Genomic DNA, 26347 nt, shown 5'->3' with positions numbered 1-26347 from the left:
TCGCTGGCCTCTGAATACTGACAACCATTTACAAAAACAAAACAAAAAAAAACACAACAATTAAGCATATAGAGCAGAACAGAATATGTTAATGAAACACTTGATAATTACTTTTTAAGGCAATTCATCTATATGTGTGCGTATATATTGTATATTGTGGTGCGCAATATCTATCCAATAAAATCAAAAAAGGCAGCACGCTCCATTGAGTACTGCGGTGGAGCCAGAAAACCCCCCCGTGTGAACTTCCTCACATATTAAAAAGAACAACAGAGCAACTTAATTAACGGCACACTAGGGGGGACAGATAGCCTTTAGTGCAGCAGCACAAACAGCACTGACTGAGCCACTGGAAGGCAACAGAAAATCCAACTTCAGGCCACATTTTAATTGTTTAAACACTTCAAAATCAGAGTATGTATTGAGATTTGCATGTGTTTAAAGGCATACGGTACTATGCAATATTTTTTTAGTTTTCCTGCGGTCCCGCAGAACCCTGCTCTCTCACCCCTGTTTTTATGTTTTATTTCCATTTTTATGGCGTTTTTATTTTTATATCTCCATTTTTTTTTTTATAGCTGTCACCATCCTGGAAAAGCAATTCCAAGGCTGACTCTTGTTTTTTTGAATAAGCGCTGTTGGCTTGTCATTTCACCTCTGTGTGTTTGTGCTTCCTCACCTCAGCTATTGCTGTCGCTAGCCACAGTACACACACTCCACTGAAACCTGACCCCACCGCATGCAGGAGAGAGAGACACGTCCAGAGGTGTCTCACACACATTTACGGGCAGGGAAGCACATTTGTGGCAAATGTGTGTAAAAACAGATTGCCAGTACCTCATAGATATGACTGAGCATGGTTATTTTATAATATGTAAAATGGCAAATCCAACAGGGTATGCATTACATTATATTAATGGTATTTGGCAGACGCACTTATCCAGAGCAACATACAGTTGATTAGATTAAGCAGGAGACAATCCTCCAATCCTCAAGGGCCCAATGGCTGTGCGAATCTTATTTTGGCTACACTGGGGATCGAACCACCTGCCTTGCGGGTCCCAGTCATGTACCTTAACCACTACACTACAGGCCACCTGAATGCCTTTAATGAACACACATATGCAGAGAAATTCTGAATCAACTCTGCTATGCTGTGCCCTTACCAAGTGGGTTTGTCAGTTTACTGTGTTCCTGTTGTCCTGAGAGGCTAACTGATCGTTTTATCGGGCTGTTCAAATTTGAACAAAGTCAGGTGATTACTAAGAAGAGCATCTCTGAACACACAACGCATCATAACTCTAAGTGGATAGATACAGCAGTAGAAGTCTAAAAAATAAGTCTAATAAATACCTAATAAAGTGCTCACTGAGTGTATATTAAGGAACTTTTACAATTACAGTTGGTCTTTTCACTTTGATTTATAATTTTCTCAGTTAGTTTTGTTTTATTGATAAAACGTCAGACCAAGGTCCTACTAATTCAACATTCATTAAGCATTATTAGCATTCATCAACCAGCAGAGTCTTCCATTAATTTTAATTGCAGCGGAGTGCCTATCCCAAAATGCACAGCAAACAATGTCAATGGATGCTTATTGGTTCATTCAGTGGTATTCATGGGTAATTTACAAGTGATGAGTATTAGGTGGACACGCAAGGTTGATGGTTCTAATCCCGGTGTAGCCACAATAAGATCCACACAGCTGTTGGGCCCTTGAGCATTTCTCCAGGGGAGGATTGTCTCCTGCTTAGTCTAATCAACTGTACTGTCACTGGATAAGAGTGTCTGCCAAATGCCAATAATGTGAAGTAGTGTTAGCATCGGGATCGGGATAAATTCTTCACCTTTACTCAACGGCAAGATAGTCAGTTTTGTCTTTTTACTCTCAGAGGTTATTCGGAGTTATTGATAACACTTCCGTCTACATGCCGACTGTCTCAATATAATTTAACAAAATCAGCGTATATTAACGTGCAGAGCCTGTCATTAGGGTAATGTAAACTGTTACTGAGTGCATCCTGAAACAGACACAACTAAATGACCCATGAATGCCAGTCGAACAGTAATGGATGTTATAATTCACCCAATGTCTTTGCTTGCAATGTCTATCATACAGACGAGGACAGTGAAATAACAGGTTCAGTAATGCATCGCAGGCGCATTATTGATCTTGGCTAGGCTGCATTCAGATTTCTGCCCGAATAAACTGTCACTCTGGTTCAAAATTGCCTGATAGTGTGCATCGTATCCACTTGTAATAATTATTACGTTATAGTTCTCTGTTTTTCCCAGCGGTGAATAATCAGCGTTCATTTCAGGTAATCAAGTTTGCATCACACATGGCAGAGTTGTCTATGACATGCAGACCAGCTGCTAATTATTTTTTAGTTTAAATTTGATATGAAATGACTCATCAAATAGATTAATTGCTTCAGAAAGTGGCAGTCAGATAATTAATTGTTTCCTGACATACGCAGCAGGTAGCTCATCGTATTTCTCTCTGGTGTTTCCTGGTCTTTGAAGAGTTTTGTTCTCTTGACTGCTGTCACTTTAACACCTTAAGTATCACCTCTTTTCTTGACACAAGCTTAAAAATGAATTACCCAAAATAAAATAGTTACTATTCTTGGACCCTTTTGACTACAGGCATAATTCCGATCTCTTCTGAAAGGTAACCCTTTGGGGTTTCTTTCTCGAGAATTACTCCAAATATTTCTGAGACAAATGTACAGGAGCTCAAACACAGTGGAAAATATTTTCTGTTTTTGTTTGGATACAGTCTTCCAAATAGGACATTTGGAGACTCCAAAAGGACACATGGAAACTAAATTATATTATGGGTCTTATGAGGTGCAAAATACTGCATTTTGCTTACCAATCTCTTCCCTGGCCTGTCACCCTCCCCTTCCTCTCTGACCAAAACTACTGCTCTTTGCAGCTATCCTAAAGAAAATAAGAACAATACGTGAAATAATACCATCTTGTAAACTAATATATTCATTGAAGTCCGTTTATTGGAGTTTTTGTCAAATAGCCAACCCCCATCAACAAGTCAAAAACATTCCAGAATTTCACATGCTGTTCATCATACAAAAGCAGGCTGGTTCCTTATTTATAAGCAAACTGAATAATAAAATAAAATATTTAGAGAATCTATTTGCTCACTGATATAGATATAGGGGTCACGTCACTGAAAATTCCCTCCATTGTGTTGTCAATGGTGTCGCTACTGTCTTCCTCAGATATATTCACTCAGACGAGAGATTCCTTGGAAGTCCTCCAAAGGAAGTTCTCTATTCAGAGGTGCACAGGCAGCCACTTTGATACCATTCCCGTAGTCGGTTCTTTGATGAGCTGAAGTTATCCTGAATTTTCTTACACTTGGATGGGGGTAGCGCGTTTTCTCTGTAACTATGTTGCAAATACTGGTCAGAGACGGCTGTACTCAGGCTCATCATGCTCGAGAGAGCCTGTACAAAACGTAGATAATCGCATTTCTATATAGTTACTTTTGTAGAAGTATACAATGGCGAAAAAGACAACGATGATAATGTCTCCAGATACATTTTAAGTAAACAATTGACATTCCATTGACGTTACTCTGAGTTAGAAAATTCTTAGAATGAGAAACTATTATGCATTTGGTCTGCTGGACACTTGCTGTCCTTGCTGGACACTTGCTGGACACTTGCTGTCCTTGCTGGACACTGTCATTATCTTATTTCTTGCAGAGAAGGTGAGGTCCCCCCACACGTGTTTTACCGCCCACAAAATAAGGAACTGTTGTCGCTAAAGCAATGGCATCTTAAAATAGGTTATACAGATAGAACTGTGAGATTTATCGCCTTCTAACAATATATCTTGTGATTGAAAATTGCACCCTGAAAAAATGCAATGAATGCAAAAAAAAAACCCTGACTGGCCCAGCCCTGAGCTGGTGAGACTTAAGGGTTAACTGTATTTCTTACAGTAAATACATTACTGTATTTCTTACAGTAAATCTTATATTTACATCTCTTATTTATTTCCCAAACAACAGCAAAGTTACTAATATTGGAAGAATAAGATTAAGCAATGTTAAGCGCAAACACCATGGAACTAAAGTGTTGAGGTAGTGAGGTGATGTATATGAAAGGTGTTTAATGGTAAATGGTTGGCATTTATATACTGCCTTTATCCAAAGCGCTGTACAATTAATGCTTCTCATTCACCCATTCATACACACACTCACACACTCACACACCAACAGCGATTGGCTGCCATGCAAGGCACCGACCAGTTCGTCAGGAGCATTTAGGGGTTAGGTGTCTTGCTCAGGGACACTTCGACACAGCCCGGGTAGGGGATCGAATCGGCAACCCTCCTACTGCCAGACGACTGCTCTTACTGCCTGAGCCATGTTGCCCCTGTTTCATATTGCAAATGCAAACTACATTGAGTGTAAGATCTTTATTTAAACATCTGTGCCTGTTCAGGTGGCAGGAACAAAAGTATGCAAAGAAATAGAAGAAGAACATATTTAAATAAGATTCACTGATCTACTGTAGGATTTTAGGTAAAGACCATGCATTAAGAACATTAATTCAACAGATAGTAGTTCATCTGTAAAAATTCTCAGCATCCAATGAAATTATGCTCTTACAACCTTTATTTTCAGAACATTATACCATAATATAATGGCCATAATGGTTTCTATTTTTGATTTTCCCTTATTTTCACAGAACTGGAGTTTTTGTATGCGTTAATTTATTCAGTAATTAAAAGCAAATATGCAGCCACACATCAAAGCAAAAGCAATGGATACTTTGAAATGATCAAGCACGTCATAGCAGGGAAGTAAATTATTTTTTCCAATTATAATCTTAATTTTAGGCAGCAATGACAAGCAAGTCATGGCTAAAATCAAATCAAATTGATTTGTATAGTGCATTTCACAAACATTTGTCACAGTGGGATGTGCAATGCTTTACAGTGGGTTGTTTCTAAACAAATTGCTATTATTGTGTATGTATCATACACCCAAGGGCTTTTTATTTGTGTCATATGCTACTGTGCTTGATCATAATATCAAATACTTTTTTGACAAAAATATATGCAGCTAGAATTCCCTGTTGAGTCACTAAACGGCTCCAGACTGCACTGCTCTGTCTAAATGCTTGGTGCGATTAGGCCATTTTGGACAGTATGATGACCTATCGGTGTGGGTGTACACCGCCAAATTTGACTAATTATACCTCCTTGGTTCAGGAAGTAAGCCCTTAGGTGAAATCTGGCGGTGTAGTGCACGGTTGGAGAAGATTTCCTTTTACACTTTTGTGTACTTTCTGTTTGAAACCTTGGTGGAGCAGCAGCCTTGATATTAAGACATTAAACCTAAAGACATGTCCATTACACTACCCTGTTACTGAACAAGCAGAGGCACCGCACAACCAGATCAATCGGTCCCATCCTCTTTTTGTCATCCTCTGTCAAAAAAACCATCCAGGCACAAGATTATTTAATATCCAGCTGTGCGTTTGCGTGATACGCGACGGGGTGTCTGTCCCCGTGTTGTGCGTACACTGAACGGGCGCACATCTGTTATTTTGAAATCCAAATGGCAGGTGTTGACAGATGTCAGACCACGGCGGCAGATGCTGGAGTTTCACTTTTCTGAAAGACGTGACGTTTTTTTCCTCCCTCTCCCGCTTTGCTCACGCCGCTGTGCGTTCGCCTCCTCTCTCCTCTCCAGGAGGTTGTTTCTGTTCATTAAAGCCTCAACAAATGCTTTACTGACACCATCTGTCGTCAAACCAACCTGATTAACTTGGGTAACCTTATTCTTCCCCGAGCTGGCTGCCGACAGGAGCGGTGTGATTGGTATTATCGATTCCGGCTAACCCCTTCCAGGACTGAAAGAATTCACACTTCCCCCAAAAGTAAAGCGGATAAATCTGTAAGCAAATTGACTGCTCCCTCTTCCAGATCGAGGGGCGTTCGCGGAATTTTCAGTGGATCAGAATCGCAAAACAGTCCGCACCCCTGCTGGCATTGTAAACAACAACCCACCCCCCACTCCCGCTCCCACACCCCCACCCCCACCCCAGCCATAATGCTCAAAGTCAGGGCTGGACTCTTGCTGTGTATAACTAGGTTGAGAGTTCCATGCAAACCTTTTCCTCTCATTACGGGTTAAACGGCCCGGCTGCGCTCCCTGGCGCCCCCTGTGGAGATCGGTGTGACGGCCTGCGGTGCTTTTTTCTTTAAGGCGCTCGCTCAAAAATAACAACTTTTTTCTTTTTTTCCTCTGCAGGAGTTTATATAGTTTTATATTTATTTATTTTCTGCCTGGGAATATTACTGTACCTGGCTGGGTTGAAAAGCTATGCAAGTACAGGACAGGAAGGGAAGCCTTTCTATTTCTATCATTTTCGTCATTTAGCAAAAGCTCTTTTCCAGAGTGAATCACACAGAGGATGTTTTTACACACAATCCATATACCGCTGGATATTTCCCTGAAGTGGCTCGGGTCAAGTGCCTTTCTCAAGGGTAGAATGACTGCCCTCTATAGCTAATACTGCTGCTACTACTATTGTTTAAATGGAATGGACAAAAACAGAATGGAATGAAAACATTTGACATTCATATTAACACTTTGACATTTATTTATTTTATTTACTAGTTAATTTTAACATGCAATCTTATGAGTATATCTTCTTTTGAATGACCTCTTTGAACTACGTTCTGTGCAAAGATATCTTGGCATATGGAGCTTCTTTTTTGTATAATGGTTCCTTGTGGGCTTGGCAAATCTTCCAGAATAATCTTCAAAAGAGGAAGTTTGCACATAAATTTGCAGTCCCTCTCAGAGAGAGCTCTGCTACCATGTTCTGTGATTTAAAAGTTTATGTTTGATCTCATGGTGAGAAGTTTATTTACATGGAGTAACACTTCTATTAATTATTAATTCCAGCACTCATTAAATACATTACTCCTTGTAAGAAACAACAAAAAAGAAAACAAAAAAGAATGGTGCAGTGGGTACCACTGCCGCCTCACAGCAAGGAGGTTCTGGGTTTGAATCCTAGTCGGCCGGGGCCTCTCTGTGCGGAGTTTGCATGTTCTCCCCGTATCTGCTGTAGTCTATCCACATAGAGGCTTGATGCATTGTGTGCTCAGATATGCTCTTCTGCATACCACTGTTGTAATGTGTGGTTATTTGCGTTACTGTCACCTTCCTGTCAGCTTCAACCAGTCTGGCCCTTCTCCTCTGACGTCTCTCATTAACAAGGCGTTTCTGTCTGCAGAACTCACTGGTTTTTGTTTTTTCTGCATCATTCTCTGCTAACTCTAGAGACTGCGTGACAATTCCCGGAGATCAGCAGTTTCTGAAATACTCTAACCACCCCATCTGGCACCAACAATAATTCCATGGTCAAAGTCACTCAGATCATATTTCTTCCCAATTCTGACATTTGGTCTGAACAACATCTGAATGCTTTTATGCATTTAGTTGCTGCCACATGATGATTAAATATTTGCATTAACAACCTGGTGTACAGGTCTACCTAATAAATTGCTCACTTAGTGTATGTCATGTGCCAGATGTACCTGTTTGGTCCATCCCTGTTGTCTTGTCTGTATGTACAGTACTGTGAAGAAGTCTTAGGCACCCTAGACTTTATTATATATATGTTTATTTTTTGGTATGTTTACACATTTGAGATTTCCAAATATTCATTTTCCAAAAGATTTAATTTTTATATTTAATTTTAAAAAGTAACATATTAATGTAAGCAATTGACTACTTTTTACATAAAAACTTGATCAAGGCTCTCTGAGATCAGAAGCAAGGAGCCAACCAAAGTCTGCAGAAGAACTGTGGCAAGTTCTCCAACATGCTTGGAACAACCTGCCTGCTGATTGTCTTACAGAACTGCAGGACAGCGTTGGCTATCTCAGAGAAGTGATGCAGTTTTAATGCCGAAGGGTGGTCACAAAAAATATTGATTTGATTCAGTTTTTAACTATTCTGCCAAATTTCTCAAATGTAATGTAAAATGTGTAGTATGTTTATTTAGGACCTTTCATTGAATTATTTTTGAAAGAATCTTATCTGTACAGAATGTTATACAGGTGCCTAAGACTTGCACAGCACTGTACGAGCAAGGCCCTATGACTCACAGTACATTTCATTCTGAAGTGCAAAGTATTTGATCTGAATAAGCTGACTTTGACTACATGTGAAATGGGCTTTATTTGACTGTCTCTCTCTCTCTCTCTCTCTCTCTCTCTCTGTCATTCTCTCTCCCTCTGTCATTCTCTCTCTCCCTCTCTCTGTCATTCACTCTCTCTCGCTGTTATTCTCTCTCTCTCTCTGTTATTCCCTCTCTCTCTGTGTCATTCTCTCTCTCTCCCTCTCTCTGTCATTCTCTCTCTCTCCCTCTCTGTCATTCTCTCTCTCCCTCTCTCTCTCTGTCATTCTCTCTCTCTCTCTGTCATTATCTCTCTCTCCCTCTCTCTCTGTCATTCTCTCTCTCTCTCTCTCTCTCTCTCTCTCTCTCTCTCTCTCTCTCTGTCTGTCATTCTCTCTCTCTCTCTCTCTCTGTCATTCTCTCTCTCTCTCTCTCCCCCTCTCTCTCTCTCTCTCTCTCTCTCTCTCTCTCTCTCTGTATAATTTGGATTGCACAGCTCAAGGGGGTAGCTCTTCAGAGGCAGAACTCTTGCATAATTGTGGGTTACATTCACTGTCAGAAAAAAAATTACCTGTTGATTTATTTGGCCTGGACCCAGGTCTGTATTTGCAGATTCGAGGTGTTGAATGCGGCATTCATGCTTAACAACTTTTAAAAATCATTGCAGTTGTACTCTTTAAATGGGAGAAATTAAAATGAAAAGAGAGGGGAAATGAACTGTTTTTTTTATTGATGTGGTCGGTGGCTTTACTGCCCTGCACACCGAGCAAGCTCATTCACTGATGTCCATGCCTCATGGACATACTGCACTGAATAAACCTGGGATTGATTTTTAAACAGGTGAGCCTCCTCAAACATGGCCACATCAAAAGCCACAAAAGCAGGATGACACTGAATTTTGAGGGCTTGCTTGATTTTTATTTAGCTCTGTTGCAGGAGTGCAAAGAATTGGGAGGACATAGGCAAATAAATGCTCATGAAATACTTTGTGTGATTTATAATTGTGTGTGAGTTTTTTTTTCCCTGCCTGGGGTGAGCAGACATTAATGTCCTGTCAATCAGCAGAACACTGACACGGTGGCTGTAATTGTTGCTTGGGGGAGATATTGTCAGCATTAGAAATGACAAATTAGAAAAGGGAGAACAGTGCCTACTTCCTGGTGAAGATATGGGAAGAAAACCCAGTAGGCTCCCAAATTACTCAACTCAGTATACATTGGATGACAAAAGAAATGTCCCCACATGAACTTTTATTGACACTGTTACATTAATGTTAATTTTGACTTTTATTTTTTCATGTTACATCTATAAGCATGTACACAGTAAGGAACTTTATTGGTTATTATTACTGGTTGTGTTAGTGGTTTTGTGTTTATTAAAATGCTTTGCATGTGATAGAGGTGCAGAAGAAGACCGGTTCTTTGTGAAAGCAAAAAAAAGAGTAAAGAAATGTAAATGCAGAAATGACAATGCACCAGCGAGCAACCACACACAGTCCCTGAGGGCTGAGAACCTCTGGTTTTCCACCCTGTCCAAGTCTGTCCAATCAGTAGCACTAATTAACAGGAATGCTTTCCCCCGGTGTATGCTGGGATAGGCTCCAGCCCCCTGCGACCCTGTTCAGGATGAGCGCGTTAGGATAATGAATGAATGAATGAATGATATGCAGTATGTTAAATGAAATCAGTGTTTAGACCAGCGCTACTCACCTCCACGTCCTGCAGTGTCTGCAGGCTTTTGCTTCAACCGTGCGCTACACCACCTGACACCACTTCAATAATTAGCTCATTACCTGAACCAAGCAGGTAAAAAAACGAGTGAAATCAGGTGGTGTAGCGCACGGTCGGAGCAAACGCCTGCAGACACTGCGGCCCGCAGGACGAGGAGTTGAGGCGTAGACTGATTATTCGTCCAGCGTGCTGCGTTGTTAACGTGGCTCCTCTCCCCCCCCCCCGCACGGCCAGACGTTCTCGGGGAACTCGAACACGGAGAGCGTGGTGCGGCACGACCTGCAGCTGGCCGTCGTGGCGCGCTACCTGCGCATGGTTCCCCTGCAGTGGAGCGAGGAGGGCCGCATCGGACTGCGGATCGAGGTCTACGGCTGCCCTTACTGTGAGCACACGCCTCGCACTGTGAGCTCACCGCTCATTTAGACACCACTACGCCTCTCACTGTGAGCTCACTGTTCATTTAAACAACACTACACCTCTCACTGTGAGCTCACTGTTCATTTAAACACCACTACACCTCTCACTGTGAGCTCACCGCTCATTTAAACACCACTACACCTCTCACTGTGAGCTCACCGCTCATTTGAACACCACTACACCTCTCACTGTGAGCTCACTGTTCATTTAAACACCACTACACCTCTCACTGTGAGCTCACCGCCCATATAAACACCACTACGCCTGTCACTGTGAGCTCACCGCTCATTTAAACACCACTACACCTCGCACTGTGAGCTCACTGTTCATTTAAACACCACTACACCTCTCACTGTGAGCTCACTGCTGCTCATTTAAACACCACTACACCTCTCACTGTGAGCTCACCGCTCATTTAAACACCACTACACCTCTCACTGTGAGCTCACCGCTCATTTAAACACCACTACACCTCTCACTGTGAGCTCACCACTCATTTAAACACCACTACACCTCTCACTGTGAGCTCACCGCTCATTTAAACAACACTACACCTCTCACTGTGAGCTCACCGCTCATTTAAACACCACTACACCTCTCACTGTGAGCTCACCGCTCATTTAAACACCACTACGCCTCTCACTGTGAGCTCACCGCCCATTCAAACACCACTACACCTGTCACTGTGAGCTCACTGCTCATGAAGACCTCCAGTGTATTACGTTTGGTCAACAACCCATTTTTTACTTTTTTTTTTTTTAAGATATTTTTTAGGCCTTTTTCAGCTTTATTGGACAGTATATAGTATAGAGAGACAGGAAGAATGGGAGCGAGAGAGGGAAGGACATGCGACAAATGTCAGACGGTCGGATTCAAACCGCTGACGTCGCGGCTCGCAATGAGCATGCGGTCAGTGCTTTACAGGCTGCGCCACCGAGACACCCCAACCCATTTTTTACTTTTGTGTAAAAAAAATCTTTGAAGTTAAAAAGTGGAAAACAAATCAAGAGAACGGTAGAAATTAAGATTATCTTTCCCCAAACCCCCTGGAAAATATAATCTGTTAGTATATGTTTTTTCTTTTTGAGTGAATGGAACAAAGGGAAAAATAAAGGAACTGGTTCACATCAAACCCTGGCTTCCTGCATCAGGAACCTTCACGCTAACCACTACACTGAATCTTCCGCTCCCATTTTGGCACAGAAAGTTGAACTGACTCCACCTCCTCTTTTTTCATTGGGCTCTTGATAGAACCAATCACATCCAATGCTGCTCTCAGAACGCATTGCAATAAATATAACTCCTACGTGCTCAGAGAGTTTAATAAGTTCTCAGTTCACAACAATTATTCACTGTGAGTGCCCACTGCACCGTTATCTAATAAAGTCAATCTGTAATAAAGTCAGTTTGGTCTTGAGCAAATTATTTTAATATTTTGTTCTTGCTTTTTTAACATATGGTAATTGCACTTCAAGGGCACAGTAATTGCTGCACATTATTTTGTAGATTAAAACTAAACATAAAAACGATATTTATGGATGAACTATTTTTTGCTAAGCAAGGGAGTGAATCATATCTGGCACAATTTCTCAACCCTTTGCAGGTCACATGATACCAATCTCCCAGGTAAACTTTCTCCACCATGATGACAAAAAACTGTCTAATGGGGCAGGAGGTTTATACTGATGGCGTTTCTTATTCCATGTGTGTTTGAGATATAATGTATGGTGCTCAGAGTATTTAATTGTCATTGCTTTTCATTAACAATTAAATGTTGTCCTCGTTGAAGGGTTTTGTTCAAGCGGAGAAATTAACACAAGACAGCGCTGTACAACCTGTTAACTTGTTGTTCAAACACGCAAATTAACAAATGACTAATGTTTATTTTTCTGATTAAGAGTCTGGAAATGCATTTCGATACAAGTGGCCAATTAACCGTGAATTGCCATTCTAAAAGGATTGTTTATCAAATCCGTTGATATTTCGTTCAATTCTAGTTGTAATATTTCAATTACAAAAAAAGTCAGTCATCTGGCAGGAGCTGTGACTGAGTCATACTCATTCAGTCAGTGTGCTTGTTAAAGTGTTATAAAATGTTTCATGCTGTAGTTCGGCCCAGTGTGTTTGGAGGTGCTATAAAATGTTTTCAGGACAAACACGAGATCCCCTCTCTTACAGATAGATTGGATGTTTTGTCTCAGAAAACTATGACATTCCTCCAAGCGCTCTGTCTTCACGATTGACAGGACATGAAATGGAAAACTTTCACCAGTTAAATCAAACCGCAGTACAGCCAGAAGTTGTGTTTCTGTCTCAGGGAAGTACATACAGAGCCTGCAGCACCCTTACCGTACTGTTGCTATTTGGATGGCTTGGTTCGTCACCCGTTTCAAACAAAAAGTTCCTGTTTGTAAATGGCTCACGTTCAGAAAAGTATGCGGCAACTTTCAAATCAAGTCCACAAAGGCCAACACTCCAACACGGAAATACATCAAGTAATAACAAATAATGATCTTGTCGACAGACATATAATCCGACAGTAATAGAATTTATGAGTGGTCTGCAGTCGCGGACTGAAATGACACACAAATTTACATACATCGTTGCAACATGGAGAGGAGGCGTATGGAAAAAATGTATTTCTCAGGTAATCTGGACACTTGTATCAGAAACACCTGCATTCTGTGCTCTGTTTGCTGTGTATAAGGGGGTCTCCTTAATTTGAGCAAACTAAAATCAGGAAAGGATATCTAATTGATATCTAATTGTGGAAAGGCCAAATGGAAATGCTATATTGTGTGTGGGAGGAAGACTTATAAATGCAGCACACATACATACTGTGCAATGCTTCTGGTTACGAGGTACTTCATCAGCATAATTAACTTTGACTAAGTGCTTTTCCCAGCCCCTCTAGATTGGACACATTAGTCATTAGATGTTCCGGTTGCTTGTTTTTTAAAATCATTTTCTTATTATACTTGTCCGTTGTACACCCACCATATTTCACACATTTAAAACTTTAATGTACTGTAGGCAGTGCCACACCTTCCTTGTGATTTTTCCCCCAAACCCCCCCCCCCCCTAATTTGTCTGCAGTAGAGTTTGATTTACTGTATCAACGCCAAATCTTCTATTTTGCTACGTGCCTAATGCTGAATGCTAGCTGGTGCCTGACATTTGGATTGTTACTAAACATATAACACATAATTGGATCATTTAAATGGCAAACACATTACAGTTACAGTTTTTTCCTTGGCATAACGTTGTGTTCAGATGTAAACTCTGATTCTTTAGGCTGTCATTTGTGATCTATCGCTCTCTGAAAAAGCTTTGATTAGGAGTATATCCCCGTGATCAAAAGCCTTCGCAGGGTGGAATGTCCACAGGCCATGACCTTGACGTTTTCTACTAAATGAATTTGCAAATTTATGAGCATCCGTATAAAAGTTTACGAGTTGCTGTTTCAGCATGTTTTAATGCATCTTACCGTGGGTCAATAATCTTCCAAGGAACACAAAATGGGTGGAACTTTTTTCAAACCTGCCATTTTATGATTTTTAATACCATATATTCCCTATGTCGCTACACCATTTTCATCATTTTTATGTATGGTAGGGGGACCAATAATATAAGTTCAAGGTTCTGCTTCTTGAAGAAAACTTGTAACTTTAATTTTCTTGTTTAAAAGTGCTCAGTGGGGATCATACCTCAGCATAGGGCTTCTTTTCACATTTCTGAGTGTCACCATTTCTCATTTTGTACCTTGAAAGAGGTCCACAGTGATCTTCTGATGTGCAGTACCTATGAAGGCCTTGTCAGCTAGTATACCCATACTAGCTTAACAACTAGCCACTTTGGGGTTTACCAAAGGCATCTAGTTCCAATATATCAGTGAATCAAACCATGGTTTAAAATGGTAATCTTGTGTTTGATAGAAGATGAAGAAGTACATTCTGTGCACAGCATATGAAGTCTCATTCTTTCTTACATGCACACACACACACACACACACACACACACACAAACACACCTACATGCACACACACACACACAAACACACCTACATGCACACACACACACACACACAAACACACCTACATGCACACACACACACACACACAAACACACCTACATGCACACACACACACACTCTCACACAAACACACCTACATGCGCACACACACACAAACACAGCTGCATGCACACACACACACACTCTCACACAAACACACCTACATGTACATGTACACACACACACGCACACACACACAGGCTACCGGATCATTACCGCGCATGCATTTTTTCCCCAGGGGCCGACGCTATCAACTTCGATGGCCAGGGGGTAATCTCCTATCGCTTCAAGATGAAGAAAATGAAGATCCTGAAGGATGTGATCGCCTTGAAGTTCAAGACTTCAGAGAGCGACGGCATTATCCTGCACGGCGAGGGCCAGCAGGGCGACTACATAACCCTGGAGCTGAGGAGGGCCAAGCTTCTGCTGCTGATAAACCTGGGTGCGCTGCTCCGCTAACACTTCAGATGGCTGTCTTTTTGTCTAGAACAGCCCTTCATGCGTATTTTACTAGTTATGGATTTGATGCTTTAACCTGTGTGAAGAACCTAGGCACTTGTAAGTCGCTTTGGATTACAAGCGTCTGTCTTTGTAAATGTAAATGTAACACGCCCGTCACAAACCGGAGTGCGCTGCTCATTAACACTGCCGCTAACGTGCTAACACGCTAACAGGCCCGTCACAAACCCGAGCACGCTGCTCGTTGACGCCTCCGCTAACACGCTAACACGCCCGTCACTAACCCGGGTGCACTTCTCGCTCATACCTCCGCTAGCAATCATGTACGGGAGTTGTCCATCCATCCATCCATTATCTGAACCCGCTTATCCTGATCAGGGTCGCAGGGGGGCTGGAGCCTATCCCAGCATACATTGGGCGAAAGGCAGGAATACACCCTGGACAGGTCGCCAGTCCATCGCAGGGCACACACACCATTCACTCACACACTCATACCTACGGGCAATTTAGACTCTCCAATCAGCCTAACGTGCATGTCTTTGGACTGTGGGAGGAAACCGGAGTACCCGGAGGAAACCCACGCAGACACGGGGAGAACATGCAAACTCCGCACAGAGAGGCCCCGGCCGACGGGGATTCGAACCCAGGACCTCCTTGCTGTGAGGCGGCAGTGCTACCCACTGCACCATCCGTGCCGCCCTGTACGGGAGTTGTGTTTATTTTAATGTTTTTTTTTTTTTTTTCGAAGCGCCGGCTGAACGTTGCGTTGTGGGCTCTGTGTGACTGCAGGTAGCAACCAGTACGGCTCCATCATGGGGCACACGTCGGTGACGAGCGGGAGTCTGCTGGACGACAGCCACTGGCACTCGGTGGTCATCGAGCGCTACCGCCGCAACGTCAACTTCACCCTGGACCGCCACACGCAGCACTTCCGCACCAACGGGGAGTTCGATCACCTGGACCTTGATTACGAGGTAACCGCGACTGTGCGCGCGAGTCCGCGAGTCCGTGAGTTTTACTCTCCCCGGGCTTGGGGAGTTGGAGTTTTCTGGCGTCGCCATGGTGAGACAACTGGTGGACAACTGGTCACTGGTGGACAACTCTGATTAGGCGGAAGGCCGCTCCTTCCTCCTAATCAGAGTTGTCCACCAGTGACCAGTTGTCCACCAGTTGTCTCGGCAGTGAAGCAAACTGCTCCTGATTCATCCGCAAAATGTGTCTATATTGAGCAAATGACAAGAAATCGGCACTAGGGGTGGCATTAGAAGCTTGGCCCTGTTCCTGGAGATCTACCGTCTCGTATGTTTTCACTTCGACCAATGTCCCTCGACAGGTAGACATCCCGTCGAGCTGCTAATTATCTGCCACGTTTGGGTTGAAATGAAAACCTACAGGATGGTAGCTCTCCAGGAACAGGGTTGAGGCAGCCCTGCTCTAGCTGTTGAATGAGGTGTGGCTTTGTTAGGGTTGGAGTGAAAGCCTACAGGATGGTAGATCTCCAGGAACAGGGTTGAGGCAGCCCTGCTCTAGCTGTTGAATGAGGTGTGCTTTGTTAGGGTTGGAGTGAAAGCCTACAGGATGGTAGATCTCCAGGAACAGAGTTGGGCAGCTCTGATTTCAAGCATCAATCATTCCCAGCCACGGCCGCCATTATGCAAATACGCACTTGACTGAACAAGCGTTTACAACCATGTTCTTCTTCTTTGTCTCGTCTTTTCTTTGTAAACACGCCGTGCTTACACACTGTTGGGCCTCTTGAAGGTGCTCCCTACAGCAACCCTCACCCCCTCCGTCTGAGAAAAAGCAGAATAGGGGAGATTTGTTAATTAGCCCCGAGTTTTTCTCACCAAGCCTCTGGAGTCAACGCACACAGAGAGCGCACGAGAAGGGAAGCGGGTGTTTACACGAGCCCACGCTTGTTCAGAAGTCGTAATGTCAGGCCGAGTCTCCTTTCATGTGCCGAGCCGACGGTGCGATTATCCGCGCTCGCTCTCAGGACCTCCTTTCCTGCGGTTTACATCGCAGGAAATGACTTTGCCCTCCCGACAATGGCACCCCAACATTCACTGAGGGACGGCGTCAGCGTAATTAAACGGCAATTAATAACATCAATGGAGTCGCTTGCAAAACATTGAGAATATTAACTGTAGAAAACCGAATTGAATAACCTCTGGCTATGTGGCAGAGGTTATTAACACACAAGCGTTAGTTTGCTTGGGCTTAGCATTATGACAGCTGTAAAAAAGAGAGAGAGAGAAAAAAAATATCTGTTTTTCAGTCAATATGCGCAATAACTCTATTCCACACGTTGCAGGGTAACTGATACAGTTCAGGACTTTATTAGCTTTCTATGATTAGCCGGCCTCTGAAGGACTCGGGGAGGATATGTTTTATTTATATAATGTATGCAAAGCCCCAGAGAGCTAGCTGTATCCTCCTGGACTGGACTAACAGCTCCCCTCCCCCTGAAATGTGTAAAGGGAGCTCTCATCTCATCGATGCGCTGCCTTGCTCTGCATCTCCTACATAGGGGACTAGCACTAAAACCCCTGTGGTGTCGATAGGCTGGGCAGGAATGTTGGCTTCTCCTGAATCTATTTATGATGCAGTATACTGTACATAGGGGGGGTGTAGCCTAGGGTTTATTTTTTATTTTTTGCCAGAAGACCAATTAGTGTATTGGACACATATTAGGATAGGTTGACTGAGCACACATGCTCTGTTAACACGGTTGCAGTTAGCGTAAGCTGTGTGTCTTTAGATTATGGGAGGAGCCGGAGCCTATCCCAGCATACATTGGGCGAAAGGCAGGAATACACCCTGGACAGGTCGCCAGTCCATCGCAGGGCACACACACCATTCACTCACACACTCATACCTACGGGCAATTTAGACTCTCCAATCAGCTTAACCTGCATGTCTTTGGACTGTGGGAGGAAACCGGAGTACCCGGAGGAAACCCACGCAGACAGGGGGAGAACATGCAAACTCCACACAGATTCGAACCCAGGACCTCCTTGCTCTGAGGCGGCAGTGCTACCCACTGCACCATCTATGCCACCCTAAATGCCAGCCATTTAAATTACCCGAGGGTATGTATGTGTGTGTGTGTGTGTGTGTGTGTGTGGCTGAATGGTGTGTGTGTGTGTGTGTGTGTGTGTGTGTGTGTGGCTGAATGGTGTGTGTGTGTGTGTGTGAGTGTGAGTGTGAGTGTGAGTGTGTGTGTGTGTGTGTGAGTGTGAGTGTGAGTGTGAGTGTGAGTGTGAGTGTGTGTGTGTGTGTGTGTGTGTGGCTGAATGGTGTGTGTGTGTGTGTGTGTGTGTGTGTGTGTGTGTGGCTGAATGGTGTGTGTGCATGCCCTGCAATGCTTTGGCAGCGACCTGTGCAGGGTGTATTCCTGCCCGTTGCATTCTGGGATACAATCTAGCCCCCTGTGACCCTGACCAGGAATAAGCAGGTTTAATAATGGATGGATGGATCAATGGGTGATTGGACACAACGGGGGTCTTCTTGACAACGGCTGCTGTGGCAGGAGCTGAGCAGTGATTGGATAGGACAGTTATGCTTGAGATTGAAGCTGTTGAGCATTCTGGACTGTGCTAGCCTGTTAGCCTACCCCAGGGGGGCCTGGTAAGCAATGGTGGACACGCACTCTGTCATATGGATTTGACCCATGATTTGTCTCGAATCCTGAACTCCCAAGTGCTCGCATTGATAACAGATTTATACATTTGGCAAATTTGGTACCGTGTCAATACAGTTCGTTGCACTCTTGCTTCTGATTAGTTCCAGACCGGTGGCCTGTAAGCACTAACAGTGCCAGAATCTTTTAGCCTTCTCTTATTTATTGATGACCTCAAAGCTGATAATTGTAAAGTGTCTCTCAGCTGAAGGAAGGAAGCCCAGCAGTCATGCATACTTTTTACTATTCAGAGCAACAGAAACAGTGTGTGCTGCATATTCAGAGCAACAGAAACAGTGTGTGCCCCGTATTCAGAGCAACAGAAACAGTGTGTGCTGCATATTCAGAGCAACAGAAACAGTGTGTGCTTACACATACACACACACACACTCACTCACACATACGCACATGCACTCAAATACACTGACACACATACACACATTCAAATATACTGACCCACACACACAGTCACACACAATAAACACACAGACACACACATACACGTACACACACAAAAATGTACACACACACACAGAATGAGAGCAAGAGAAAAGAGAGGGAGAGAAAGAGAGATATACAAAATGTTATCCCAGTGCTGAGATTCCCTGCAGGGTGATATTGATTATTGAGGAAACTAAACAAACCTATAAAAAAGAGCACTCCTAAAATAATGCAAAAATAGCCTTCCACGGTGCAAATATTGAGTTTTAGACCCTCAGTTATTACACAACATTAGTGGTACCCAACCCAAGCTGCTGTGTAATGACTCTGCCGTTGGCATGTCAATGAGCCTAGCATCCATTTTCCATGTAAGCCAGTACTCCTTTTGAATGAACCAGCTGAAATACTTACAAGTTATACGAAAGGTTGGAAACACAGCATCTCTTACTGTGCCTCCTGTTTTCCTGAGTGCACTGAGAGATGTGTTTTGGAGCTCTGCAGAAGGCACTGGCCACAGCCACCCTGCAGTCAACAGTCAACAGTCAACAGTCAGCAGTCAACAGTCAACAATCAACAATCAACAATCAACAGTCAACAATCAACAGTCAGCAGCCAACAATCAACAGTCAACAGTCAACAATCAACAGTCAACAGTCAACAGTCAGCAGTCAACAGTCAACAATCAACAGTCAACAGTCAAACGCAGATCCTGCCAGAGGACCATGTGCAGTGCTAGTCTGTGCCCAATCCTCCACTATCAGCTATTTGCCCAATTCAACATTTATTCAGTTTGACCTTTAAGCAGTTTCCCAAACGATCATCACAGCTTAAGATGGCATTTTTCTCTGCAAGTGGTATTTTACTGCAGTGCACTCTAAATGCCTGAATACAAGAGCACTCTTTAGGGGCCATTTTATCCTGTTTTGAAGGATTTAAGAAATGTGTCGCCATTTCTTACAGTATGTGCAGGGTGCATCACTAAGGACTATTTATTGAAAGAGTTGATGAACACATCTTTCTCCACTTTGGTCGATGGTTCTATATAATGCGTTTGTATGGAAGTTTATAGATTATATTTAAAGATAAAAACTCAACATTTGAATAAAGCAGCAAATATTAACTTAGGTGAGGTGCATTCCAAATTCACCTTCAAACTTTGAAAAACACAAAAACAGTCAAACTTAATTATTGAGGAGAAATGTATTCATAAACAGTTTTCTAGAAGAAAAAAACAGTGTGGCCAATTAAATTCGAGGCTAGGAAATTTCTTGTAATGAAAACCAGCGTACAAAGTGTATAAGTCTCCTGGGAGCTGAGGCTCGAGAGAGAAAGAGAGAGAGAGAGAAGGAGAGAGAGAGCAAGAGAGAGAGGGGGAGGGGAAAGACAGAGGGGGGAGAGAAGGAGAGAGAGCAAAACAGAGAGGGGAGAGAGACGGTGAAAGAGAGAGAGGGAGAGAGGGGGGAGAGAGAAAGTGAGAGAGAGAGAGAACATTACTGTAAATGCAGTTTTTTAGAGATTTTATATGATTGTTCTTTCTTTGTCTGTTTCTCTGCCTGCTTCCCCTCAGCTGAGCTTTGGAGGCATGCCTTTCTCTGGGAAGCCCAGCTCAGGAGGCCTGAAGAACTTCATCGGCTGCATGGAAAGCATCCACTACAACGGCGACAACATCACGGACCTCGTCCGCAGGAGGAAGCTGGACATCTCCAGCTTCGTAAGGCCACTTCATCATTTCCTTACATTTTCAAGGAATCTGCGTATGAGAGAATACCTGTAAATCACTGATGTGGGAATAATCAAATATACACTCGGCGACCACTTTATTAGGTAGATCCGTACCTTGTTAATACAAATCTCAAACCAACCAATGCATAAAAGCACGTAGCCATGGTAAAGAGGTTCAGTTGTTGTTCAGACCACATATTACAATGGGGAAGAAATTTAATCTGAATGACTTTAACCGTGGAATAATGGTGACAGATGGGGTGGTTTGACTATCTCAGAAACGGCCGATCTCCTGTGAGTTTCACGCACAACAGTCTCTAGAGTTTGCAGAGAATGGTGCGGGGGCAAAAAAAACAAAAAACATCCACTGAGCGGCGGCAGTTGTGTGGTCGAAAATGGCCTTGTTAATGAAAGAGGTGAATTTATTCACATACACTACAGTTTGTGTGATCTTACACCTTAAAGACATTTCTTTCCCCTGTGTGAGAAGTACAGTGCATAAAAGCCAGGGAGTCAGACTTGCCAAGGATGCAGGTTTGAACCGTAGTGTAGTGCTTCTGTGCTAATTAATTTCTGCCAAGCAAGTTAAATGGAGAACATGTAAGACTCAAAGGCACAGATAACTCAAAATGATATCCGTTCACGAATGTAATAATATAATGCGCTGCAGTCATAGCGCCTTTCAACAACTTTTTATATTTAACTTAATATATATGCACTCATTTTTGCCATTGAGTGTCGGGTTAGCTTGGATCACTTATAATGGCCTTGCATCAAGACCCCTCTCCGCAGTGAACATACGCTTTGATCGGTTGGAGTTTGCACAGAAAATGCAGAAAACCAAAGAGAATTTGCCCTTTGCCTGTCCTTTTAAGAAACATTTTTATTTATTTATTTTTTGCGCAGAAGAAGTTTTCATTTCAGCGGGGAATTAACAGATGGAATATTGACACTGCTGACGGTGCAAGGACGAAGCAGATCACTGGAGTAAACGAAGCGCTGTTGACGGTATAGGTTTCTGAGTGCGTACATCAGAAGCGCGCTGATTACACTGGGGAAATATACCGCCGTTAAAATATACCGCGCATTTGCATTATCGACGTAATTTCGGAGATCGGGGGAAATCAGGGATGCGACAGTCGCGCTGTGGAAAACAGAGCGGAAAATATAGTTTCGCTCTGCAGATCTTCTGTCGGTTGGTTGAGAGAACGAGGCTTTGCCCTGTGGACGTTTCCGTGGTGAAAAGCCAGTGAAAAGTTTGGTTAAACAGTGAATGTTTTCTAGTTGTCAAGGACGTGGCCACAAGCGTTGTCCAAATTTGAAAAAGAGTTGTGATCAGTTCAAGTAACTTGACAAGTGTACCAAAGAAATGTAAAAAATGTAATTGCTCACCTTTTAATTCATGCCTAATTTCCACAACATAAAGAGCATTAACCTGTGTGGAGTTAAATTTGAATTCTCTTTTAAATGTCCTGCCTTTCAAAATGCAGTTGGTGTACTTGTGCGGTACTCTCTTGTGCCATATGCAGTTACCGGGCAATTTATCTGGTTCGGAAAACCTTTGAATTTGTTCTACAAGCCGTTGTTCACGATTGGTCATTATTCAGTTGCTGTTACTAACTTCAGCCCTGTCGTCTTAAATACTTAGTCTCAGCAGGAAAGGCAAGCGCTGTCGGGCGAGACAAAGATCTGTGCTAATCGGTGCGCTTGTTAATCCGGGAAAAGAACAAGAAATATGTAGAGCGGTGTCGAGGTGAAGAGGTGCCATGAACTGTTCTTCCACGCTGCCGTTAGTCAGGTGTGAACACAGTCCGGCCAATCAGTGGCACTAATGACAAGGGAGAAAAGAAAACCAGGGCCAGAGTTGGATTTCAGGGGCCAGACTTGATAATCCCTTCCCTGCCACAGACCGTGAAGTCTTAGTTCACATACTGGACGCCTAGGCCTCTGTGCAAACAGCCGCTGGACTGTATATTGATCCTAACGTTTGTCTTTTGCCGCTAACTGCTCCAAAGCCCCGTGTTACAGTACAGGTAGACGTGAATAGTATTCCATTCACCGCAAAAGAGAGCTACACACCATGACTGCGCATTCACGGACCCCAGTATACTGTAACACAGAGGATGAGGAACGTCATCAGCGCATTCATTTTTGGGGAGACACCGCTGTGCCATCCGCACCCATTGGAAGAACGCTTCCAATGCTGGTAACACAGTCGCATACTAGCTGGTGATTGGGTTTATTACCTCCAGCCCGCTTAGGGTTCATCCCAGCCTCTTTATTTTACCCGACCTCGTCTCCTCGGTTCTCTCTTGACCTCGCCGACCAGTCGGCCATCTCTAGGGACGGTGGAATGCTTCTTTTACATTACATTACATGGCATTTAGCAGACGCTCTTATCCAGAGCGACGTACAACAAAGTGCAAATCAAACACAAGTACAAGTGCGAAGAGGACCTGAGAGGACAGTACAGTTCCGAGTCCTAGTGTAAACATACAGATAATCAAGACCCTTGAAGAATACATCAACTTCCAAACTAGCATACCACATTTGGCAGCTAGAATACCCCGAGTACAACAATACAATAACTAATACAAAAAGCAACATCTATACAACTATATAAGTGCCATTACAGTCTATGGCATATAGAAGGCTAATCATGGTGGTGAGTTAGGGAGGGAAAAGTGTAGCCTGAAGAGGTGCTTCTCTGCTTCTCAGTGGAGGGAGGCGCTAGGCGGCTCCCACTGTGACTCAGAAAATGAAGGTATGAAAAGTGCCTAAAAAGGTACAAATGCTTGTTGCTAGGGTACATAAAATTGTACTCCCAGTCAGTAATATACAATTAATTTTGTACCTTTTTCTTGCTCGGAAAACATGCTCATTTGTACCCAAAGAGAACATTGCTGTACTTTCATGGTACATTTGGGAAGTTTGACCCATGAAATACAAAAATGTACCTCTGCTGTCACTTTATTTCTGCGAGTGTAGGTAACAGAGGGCATGCAGAAGGCTGTAATGTGCATGAGCCCAGTCCATCCTGCAATTTGGGGTCAGCGTCTTCATGAGTATGCCACTTGGGAGGAGTGTTGTGTTTGATGTAGAAATGCAGAAGCATGATATTATTTAGCCACAACCACAAAGCCACAGCCACAGCCACAGCCACAAAGCACAATACATATACCAGGTTAACAATGGGGGGGGGGGGTTTAAAATCGATAATGCAGAAATGGATGACCAGAAAGAACCAAATGAAAATCAATAGCATCTCTTATGGAGTTACACATCCCAAAGGGATTTCAATTGATACAAGCGCTGAGTTAGAATTCTCTCTGGTTTACAGCGTACACTAATACCAATATGGTACGCTTTCTGTGAAGGAAAAGAGCAATATATATGAGTTAGAATATATGATGAAATCTCCTCATTAAATTGAGATACAAATTACACTGAAAAAAATAAAGCTTTATTACCAACCGTTCTGAAGTGCAAACCCATTTTAGACATAACAATTTGATTACAGTAGCGTTGAGGCACTATATTATATTAAACTGCATTAGCATGTTCACTGTATCAGTGATGCAGTGTATTCATTGTATCTATATTGATGCTCCCATGGTGCAGTGCAGCAGCAGTAAAGTTTGCTGTACGTCTCAACATAAGCGTATGTCGTTCTGCACTATTATAAAATGTTTAAGACAAACCACATTCAGTGACCAACATTTTTACTTTATTAAACCTACTTATTCATGCGCTTATCTTATCAGCCACTGCAATGCATACAATCGTGTAGATACGGGTCAGGAGCTTCAGTGATTGTTGGTGTCAGGGTGGTTTGAGTATCTCATACATGAACTGCAGATCTCCTGGGATTTTCACGCGTCTCTAGAGTTTGCAGAGAATGGTGCCGAAAGACCTTGTTAATGAGAGGCGTCGAATGGCCAGACTGGTCAAAGCTGAGAGGAAGGTGACAGTAACGCAAACAACCACACATTACAACAGTGGTATGCAGAAGAGCATCTCTGAACACACAATGTGTCATAACTCTAAGTGGATAGGCTACAGCAGGAGAAGTCTACATAAATAAGTCTAATAAATACCTAATAAAGTGCTCACTGAGTGTACATGTTACAGCGATTTAACCATATTAGCAAAAATGTTCTGATTGTCCTGTTGTGGCCACTTTAGCAGCATGCATCAAAGGCTTGACCATAAGAGCAGATACTCATCCTGATTCTGACACAGAACATACTGTATGCATCAGATGTTGGTCTGGCCCAGATACGGGCAGATTGTGTCGACAGAAACTCTCTGTCTCTGCACAGGACACTGAGGACCAGATTAACGTTAAGAATGCAAAGCTTTGCTTAGAGCTGGCAGCCTGTGAATAATTAGACTGATTACAGAACTATCATGCCTGTGTATAAGGATTATGGAAAGCAACGCTTTTTTTATGAGTGCGCAATTTTAAAGTTGTTACTGTTTTTGAAGTGTGAATTTTGATGTGTTTATTGCAACATTGTGATGAATGTCTCAGATATTGGTGGGAAATGAAAAAAAAAAAAAGATATATATGCAAAATATACACCATTAAAACAAAACCACATAAATCCATATCATTCTCTCTCCTCTCTCATACCCTTCTTCTCTCATCCTCTCTCTCTCTCTCTGTCTTGGAACTGCTGTTTTGAATTACTGATAAGAATAGCCATTTTCTGTAACTGTAGTTGTGTTTTTGGGGGGGTTTTGTGATTGTGCTGTTATGTTGTCTTATGTTTCCTTGGGTGCCATTTAATGGCTTTTTCTGTGGTTGTTTCTTTTTAGTTTAGTTTATCTTCTTTTAGTTTTGTGTGTGTGTGTGTGTGTGTGTGTGTGTGTGTGTGTGTGTGTGTGTGTGCGTGTGTGTGTGTGCATGTGAGTTGGGTTTTTTGATAATGTTGTGAACAACATATAGGTCTTATTTATTTCTCCGTTTTGTTCTGTGCAATAAAGGAGACCTAAAAAGATTTTAAAATCTCTCTCCCTCTCTCTCTCCCTCTCTTTCTCGATCTCTCACTCCCTCTCTCCCTCTCCCACTGTCTCTCTGTCTCTGTCTCTCTCTCTATCTCTCTCCCTCTCTCTCCCTCTGTCTCTCTCTCCTTCTCTCCCTCACTGTCTCTCACTTGCTCCCTCTCCCTCTCTCTCTCCTTCTCTCTCTCCCTCTCTCTCCCTCTCTCTCCCTGTCTCTCTGTTTCTGTCTCTCTCTGTCTGTCGCTCTCCCTCTCTATCCCTCTGTCTCTCTGTCTCTCTCTCTCCCTCTCTCTCCCTCTGTCTCTCTCTGTCTCTCTCTTTATCTCTCTCTCTACCTCTCTCTCCCTTTCTCCCTCTCCCTCTCTCTCTCTCCCCCTCTCTCTCCCTCTCTCTCCCTCTGTCTCTCTCTGTCTCTCTCTCTTTATCTCTCTCTCTACCTCTCTCTCCCTTTCTCCCTCTCCCTCTCTCTCTCTCCCCCTCTCTCTCCCTCTCTCTCCCTCTGTCTCTCTCTGTCTCTCTCTGTCTCTCTCTCTCTTTATCTCTCTCTCTACCTCTCTCTCTCCCTTTCTCCCTCTCTCTCCCTCTCTCTCTCCCCCTCTCTCCCCCTCTCTCCCCCTCTCTCTCACTCCAGCGTAACCTC

General features: G+C 43.1%; 1 protein-coding gene across 2 annotated transcripts in view; it reads left to right on the top strand.

Annotated features, from left to right (window-relative positions):
* Positions 1–26347, top strand: part of LOC133136573 (contactin-associated protein-like 2) — a 268486-nt gene that overhangs the window by 112171 nt on the left and 129968 nt on the right. The window contains exons 4-8 of one of the 2 annotated variants that reach the window (XM_061254191.1): positions 10142–10289; positions 14635–14838; positions 15645–15829; positions 20546–20689; positions 26339–26347. The exon at positions 26339–26347 is cut by the window's right edge and continues 250 nt beyond it. In XM_061254191.1, the coding sequence (XP_061110175.1) occupies positions 10142–10289; positions 14635–14838; positions 15645–15829; positions 20546–20689; positions 26339–26347 (690 nt within the window). The remainder of the gene's footprint in view (positions 1–10141; positions 10290–14634; positions 14839–15644; positions 15830–20545; positions 20690–26338) is intronic. The other variant, XM_061254190.1, reaches the window with a different exon arrangement.

Source organism: Conger conger, chromosome 9, assembly GCF_963514075.1.
Source record: "Conger conger chromosome 9, fConCon1.1, whole genome shotgun sequence".
Taxonomy (NCBI): Eukaryota; Metazoa; Chordata; class Actinopteri; order Anguilliformes; family Congridae; genus Conger; species Conger conger.
Note: the sequence above shows the minus strand (reverse complement) of the source record. Positions and strands in the feature narration are given on the sequence as shown.